The 7038-nt window shown below is 45.6% G+C and overlaps 1 protein-coding gene across 1 annotated transcript in view; it reads left to right on the top strand.

The window, feature by feature from the left end:
• The window catches only part of GLMP (glycosylated lysosomal membrane protein), a 16106-nt gene extending 12940 nt beyond the window's left edge, over nucleotides 1-3166 (top strand). The window contains exons 4-5 of the mRNA XM_015410801.1: nucleotides 1422-1699; nucleotides 2815-3166. Coding sequence (XP_015266287.1) covers nucleotides 1422-1699; nucleotides 2815-2983 — 447 coding nt within the window. The 3' untranslated portion in view covers nucleotides 2984-3166. The remainder of the gene's footprint in view (nucleotides 1-1421; nucleotides 1700-2814) is intronic.
• The last annotated feature ends 3872 nt before the right edge of the window (nucleotides 3167-7038 follow it).

Raw genomic sequence — 7038 nt, 5'->3', positions numbered from 1 at the left:
TGAACTAACTCAGTGGTCCTCAACCTTTTCGACCTGTGGGTGCTTTTGGAATTCTGGCATGGCATGGTAGGCACAGCCACAAAATGGCTGCCACAGCTTTCCTTCAGTCACATAGTGAAGATCCTAGTAACGCCCATCAGGTTCATTGGATGTCCTCGAGTTCTAGTATTTTGGGAGGGGGGGGGAGAATTCTTTGTCAACTCTCTCCATCCCATGCATAATTCTATAAACCTCCATTATGTTCCCCCTTAGTTGTCACTTTTCTAAACTGAAAAGTCCCAGACTCATCAGCCTTTCCTCATATGGGAAGGTGCTCCACCCCTAATCGTCTTGGTTGCCCTCTTTCCTTTTTCGAGCTCTGCAATGTTAAGGTATGGTGGCCAGAACTATACACAGTTGTCACTTTTCTAAACTGAAAAGTCCCAGACTCATCAGCCTTTCCTCATATGGGAAGGTGCTCCACCCCTAATCATCTTGGTTGCCCTCTTTCCTTTTTCGAGCTCTGCAATGTTAAGGTATGGTGATCAGAACTATACACAGTATTCCAAATGAGGCTGCACCATAGATTTATAGAGGGGTATTACGATATTGGCCAAAGGCTCACGCCTCTGCCTTACAGTTCAGAGGCCCAGAGCCCCTGCCTCCCAGCAGCAACAGCAGAGAGTGGGGCCTGCAATCAGCCTCGGGCAAACAGACCTTGCTCAGTGAGCAACAGACCAGACAAAATTTTGACCCAACAAACCCAGACAAAAACTCTCCAGCAGGCTGCAAGCACCCACTCACCCAATAAACTCTATCTTCTCACAAAGTGACTTCAGCTAATGCTCCCCAGTAATTCAGCAGTTTAGGAAAGGCAAAAAACAAAACAAAACCCACCACTAATTTTCCCAGCAGCTCTCTCCTAGGTTCTTTCTCCCAGCCCACCTGGCTCAGTTCTGTCTCCAGTAGCTACTCAGAAGCCTTGCTGGGCAAAAGCCCTACCTTGCTTCACCCCCTTGGCAGGCACCAGGAAATGTGTGGGCAGGTACCATGGCACCCACAGGCCGCATGCTGGGGACCCTTGATCTAGCTGAATAAGGATGCTGTCGTTTGCATGCATGATTTGGGAGCATGTCCCATTTACATCTATGAGTCTAACAAGTAAAGAAAAAGAGGTTTGGGCTGGCCATGTTGCAGATCTAGAGCTGTTGTCTCAGGGCTCTTTTCCCTAATTCCCAGAATTATTTTGTAATGGCCGAGCTTCCATTGGAAGAACTTTTCAACAGAAGACATAACAAAGGATTTTTTAAAGGAAAAAGCTTTCAGAAAAACTCACTGGCTTTTAAAAAGTGTTGTTAAAAGATTTATGCGGTGGCCTCCCACCATATTTCTCCTGTCAGATTTGACATCTGTCTCTTTTTTTCACCTCTCTCTCGGAGCAGATGGCACAGCTGGTTTCTGTGCCAGACAACCACAGCACCATGTCCAGCTTCTTCCAGTGGAAGACGACTGCATACAGTTCTCAGCGTCCTGAGCGGGCGGACACAATCCACTGCCAGTATTATCCTCTGCAGACAACAAACTGCACGGTTCCCAGGTCTAGCATAGCCCACGCCTACTTTGGGGAGGAGCTTGAGAGTCACCATGGTGTGGCCGCCATCAATATTTCTTTTGGCAGTGAGGACAGTGAAGCCTATGATGAGAAACGCTACTTGAGCTGGTGAGAGGTCCTCTTTTAATTGCCGGGTGTTTTGTGTGTGTCTGTATCGAATAAGCTTAAAAAGTACCTGTTGGGATCCATAACTGTTGCATAGACTGCTGTGATCTCATGGAAGGCTTTCAGCCGTACACAACTGTATAAGGCTAAGCAGCTAGCAACAGAATGTTAACAGAAATTCAGCTTCTTTTCAGGAAGTAGAAAAGTGCAAAAGTCCAGTAGCACCTTAAAAACTAACAAAATATGTGTGAGGGTATGAGCTTTCCTGAGTCACGGCTCACTTCTTCAGATACAGCTGGAATGTGACTCCCATCTCTCCTTTTTATTGGAAAGTGGAGCGATTTCAGATGCCGAATGACATTAGCAGGCAAATGACAGTAGCAGATGAATGACAGTAGCAGGCGTGATTGTATTTAGGTGAGATATGCAGAGGGTAAATAGGGGTGGAGAAATCGAAATTGGTAATGAGACCCCTCTGCATATCTCACCTAAATCCAATCATGCCTGCAATTGTCATTCATCTGCTACTGTCATTTGGCATCTGAAATCACTCCACTTTGCAATGAATAGGACAGATGGACTCTCATTCTAGCTGTACCTGAAGAAGTGAGCAGTGACTTATGAAAGCTCATCCCCTGACACATATTTTGTTAGTCTCTAAGGTGCTACTGGACTCTTGCTCTTTTCTACTGCTACAGTCTGGCACAGCGACAATCTTGCTCAGGAAGTGTAAGATTTTGAGTTCTGTATGTATGTTTGGGTGGCTTGGGGTGAGGCTAGTTTGTGCTAGGCCTGGCTGCAGGAGGGACTAAGTGGTTGTTTGTGACAGTAAGATGTTGCAAAAATGTAAAGAAGTTTAAGCAGTAGGGGGTCTGGAAGCAAAGTAGTTTGGCAAGAGAAATGTATATCCCTACATGCTCTGACACTACTGACAACACCAATGATGACAGCACCCTCCCTTGGAAATCCTCATTATTTAAGAAAAGAGGTTCCTGTGCTAGATTTTGGCAGTGGGGGAGTCTACAGGGGAGGGGAGGGAGCAACAGCTACAAGGTGATCCTCACGAATGAACACTTTTCCTCTTTTTCTCTTCCCCCAACACCTGCTGTCCCTTCTAGGTCTGCCTTGGTTGGATTTGGTGAACCACCGAAGGACACTTTTTCCACCTTAGTGATTGCCATCCTTGCGGTTGGGTTAGGGACTCCAGTGGTGCTGCTGGTTGCAGGGAGCATCACTGCCCTTTTCACACAGAAGAGACGGTATTCTGAATACGAACCGATCAATTGATCATTGTGAAGCCAGAGGCCAGTGGTTGTCCCGGGCTGTGTGACCAAACTTACTTTGAACTTTTTCTGGCGTTTGTTCCAAAGGGAAGCTGCTGTTGGGGAGAGTTATTTACATTTGCTACAGGGTTTCCTCATGGTGGCGTAACTGATCTCTAAATCAGGTTCTCGGAGTGGATGTTCTCATAACCTTTTAATATGCTTTGGTATCCTTGATGAGTGGGGGGTGCGTGGGTGGGGGCTTACTTTCTTGTCCTGACATGTAGCTTATTGTGAAGCGAGGAAAAGAACAGTTCAGCTGCTTCAAATGACCACTTCTTAAAAATGTTCGCTTCTAAATGCTCAAGCAGTACTTGAAATGAACACCACTTAACATGTTCCTCTAGGATACACGGGACACTGTTTTCAGTTCCATTGAGACTTTGGTCCTACATATAGCATGTCCAAAGCAATTGTTGTGGTTTGGTTTTGGTTTTCTGTGTATGTGTTTTAAATTAGGTACACTGGACGAGCTGAACTTACTTTCCTTCTTCCCATATCCCCCCAAGACGTTTTGGGCCCTGAGGAAAGCAGGATTTGTGGGCCTCTGTTCCCAGTTCACACAGACATTCAGCTGAAAATGTTTACATCAGACTTTATTTTTGCCTGTCCATGGAAATTTCTGCCTTGAAAGCAGGCAGGGGGCTTTTTTCAATTTCTCCTCTTACTTACCAAAAGCTGGTTTGGAAATTGTCCCTCTCTTTAAATTTTGAGACGTATTTTCAATCAGCATTCAGACCTCTCCTTTAAACCCCCCTCCACATTTTGGCTTTGCCTTTAAAACAAAACTTTGTCTTGTTAATGCAAGGGTTACATTCATGTAGAATTGCTAATATTTTTGATACTGTTGCCAGTTTCTCCAACTGAGGCTCCTGTATCTTTAAGAAATGAAGCTCTTCTCCTTCAGGCATTGTGGCAGTTTCTATAGATATGAATGACTTTATTTTTAAAAAAACTCTTTGAATCCTTCCACACATGTATGCCTGTCAAAAGTGCAGGAACCTTAGTCAGGTAGTAGAAACTGGCTATTTTTTATTATTTTAAATAGAAAAGGCTTACTACTAGTTGTGGTGTTTACAGGTTGCTGCTGGCCTCTAAAGAGACACAAAATTGCACTGTTTATAAAGTCATGCACCTTTTTTCTTGTAGAGGTTAGCTCCTGTCCCCCCCAAACATACTGGGGTGTGTGTGTATGTTTGCTCTGTTTGGCCTTCCTACTGGTCTCCTGTACAGGGGATGGCTGGATTAGAGCTCCTGCGAAGGCCAGGTTAAACCTTTCAAGCCTTGGTGGGGTTCAGGTAATTTCAAGCTTGTTGAAGGCTGCTGTCGGCCATTTTGTTTCTCTCCCAGAGGGGTACCTGTCAGTATGCCTCATTGTAGGACCTGCTGAGGCACTGGTGCTAGGTGCTGGCGGATGGGCATGTTTCATGGACCCCGACCCATCAGAAGACTTCCCCAGCCATCTTGGTTCTTAGCGGGGTCCTTGGTGGCACAACATGCTCTTCACTAGCTTCTCAACCTAACAGTATTTGGGGATCCTTTGGGGCTAGATTTCCAGGAGGTACCTGATGACCTAGAAGCTCCTGTTGAGATGTGGCCTTCAACTGAGCAGTAGTAATACTTTTCCTTTCTCTGTGTGTGTGTGTGCCTTTCAGGATGGATGTACTTGCGGTTTTTACTTTGCACAGTAATGTAGCCAAACCGATGCTTTTGCTTTCCTTGGTTTTTGGAGGGGGTGGGCTTCTAGGTTGTTCTCTCTCCCATGTTATCTGTCTCGGACCAATTAAAGAAGATTATTTTTTTCCATGCTGTTTTCTTTCAGTTGCTGTGTTTTCTTTCAGTTGCTGTGTGCTAGAGTTTCTAAATGGTGAATTAATGGAAGTGTAAAATCTCTGAGCCGTGGTGGCTCAGAGGTTAAGACGCTGAGCTGCAGACTGGAAGGTCTGTAGTTTGGCAGTTCGAGACCCTATTGCCGTGTGACGGAGTGAGATCTCCAGCTCCTGCCAACCTAGCAGTTCGAAAGCAAGAATTGCAAGTAAATAAATAGGTACCGCTTTGGAAGGTAACAGCGTTCCGTGCGCCTCGGTGTTTCGTCACGCCAGCCACATGACTACAGAAACATCTTTGGACAGCGCTGGCTCTTTGGCTTGGAAACAAAGATGAGCACCGCCCCCTAGAGTCGGCTTCGACTAGCTTTCGAGCAAGGGAAACCTTTACCTTTTTAATGTTATCTAAGCAAGGTTGGGGCCTGTGATGAATTGTGTGAATAAGGAACAATATGGGAATATCTCTCCCTTGATTAAGGTTTAGGGTTGCCAAGTCTGGGTGGGGAATTTCCTGGAGATTTGGTGTTTGGGGGGGTGCAGCCTGCAGAGGGTGAGCTTTGGGGCAGGACCACAGCAGGGTATAGTGCCATAGAATCCACCCTCCAAAGCAGCCATTTTCTCCACAAAAACTGATCTCGGCTGTCTGGAGATCAGTTATAATAGCAGGAGATCTCCAGGTGCCACATGGAGGTTGGCAACCCTATCAAATCATGCACATACACACAATTCTCAGCATTCTGTCCCAGCCAGCGCATACTCCATTTTTAAGGGTGTTTTAAAGTCATGCTTTTTTCTGCATACGTCGGGAACAAGTGACTCCCGTCTTGTGTATACGGGGCCTGATTTCCCCCCCAGCTTTTGTTATCCCACAGGAACCAGCCAGCCCAATTTGCTGTTTAGAGTTGAGTTTAACCCCATGTTCAATGCCACCAATGGGGTGTTTCAAGAAAGTATAACCAAAGCGATCAAGGAGTACCTTCCCCTGCTGGTGCTGCATATCTTTTAACTTATGAAAACTGACTGTTGAGGGGGTGAGGTTCACAAGAGTTCTCTAAAATCATGAACAAAGTGGTGAGAAACATCTCACTTTTTTCCTAAGATACCTGGAGGGCAAGGGGAGGTAATGAAAGTGATTAATAGTATGCTCAAGATACAGTACAAAACATCTAACTGCTTTGCCGGATCAGACCAAGGGTCCAGCTAGTGAAACTTCCTCCAAAAAGCACATGAAGGCAAAAATCCTTCCCTTCCTGTTGCCCCCTCCAGCAGCTGGCACTAAGAGGTACACTGCCTCTGACTGTGGAGGTTTTGTTTAGCCACCACGGGTGATAGCTGTTTAATCCTCTTTTATACCCATCAAAGCCAGTCTTGGGATGGCAAATCCCTGAGAGCTATGCTTTGTATATAGCCATGCTATTGTCTGTCCTGAATTTACTGCCCATCGGTTGCACTGGGTGACTCCGGGTTCTACCATAAGAGGAGAAAATGTTCTCTCTCTCATTTCCTCTGTACCATTTTTGATTTTATGAAACTCTGTCATGGCCCTGCTCTGCAGCTGGGTTTCACAACTTGGCCTCCCTTCTGCACTTGCAAGGAATCACGAAGTAGGTACACCCCTGAGAGAAGGTATCCATGCCTGTGTCATTTGAATTGGGCATGTCCTTCAACTGAGCAGCCCTTATCCACTGATGGCACCGCACTACTGTTTTCTGTAGCAAGTGTGGGTGTAACCTGAGGAAATAAAAAAGCTGGAGAACAAGACAGAAACTGCCTGCTCTGGCATCGGAGCTGTAGGTTCCTGCTGTCTTAGATGTTTGTTCATTGGTGAAGCTGTTTCGGATCTGTCGGGGAGGGGTTACTCTCTGGATTTGCATGGGTGTGTAGGAAGGAAGTGAGAGCTTAAAGGTGTGTCACATGGGAAGGCTATGTTATGAGGAAATTGCAGTTAAAAATGTGAAATGGATTTGTGTTGTCTTTACGACATTACTGGGCAAGTTACTTTCTTTGAAGGGAATGTGTGGTCTCAGCTTAAATTTTTTAAAAAGAAACTCTGCTACCAGTCGTCAACCTGTAGTATGTTCCCTGGAAACTGCCCAACTGGACATCTATTTTTTTTTTGGGGTGTGTGTGTGTGTTTCCTTGCAGGATGCTGAGGTGGACTATGCTTATTTTTTATTGGAAATAGAACCTGTGG

This window comes from Gekko japonicus, unplaced genomic scaffold, assembly GCF_001447785.1.
Source record: "Gekko japonicus isolate JY-2015 unplaced genomic scaffold, Gekko_japonicus_V1.1 scaffold42, whole genome shotgun sequence".
Lineage (NCBI taxonomy): Eukaryota > Metazoa > Chordata > Lepidosauria > Squamata > Gekkonidae > Gekko > Gekko japonicus.
This window is presented reverse-complemented; position numbering and strand designations above follow the sequence as displayed.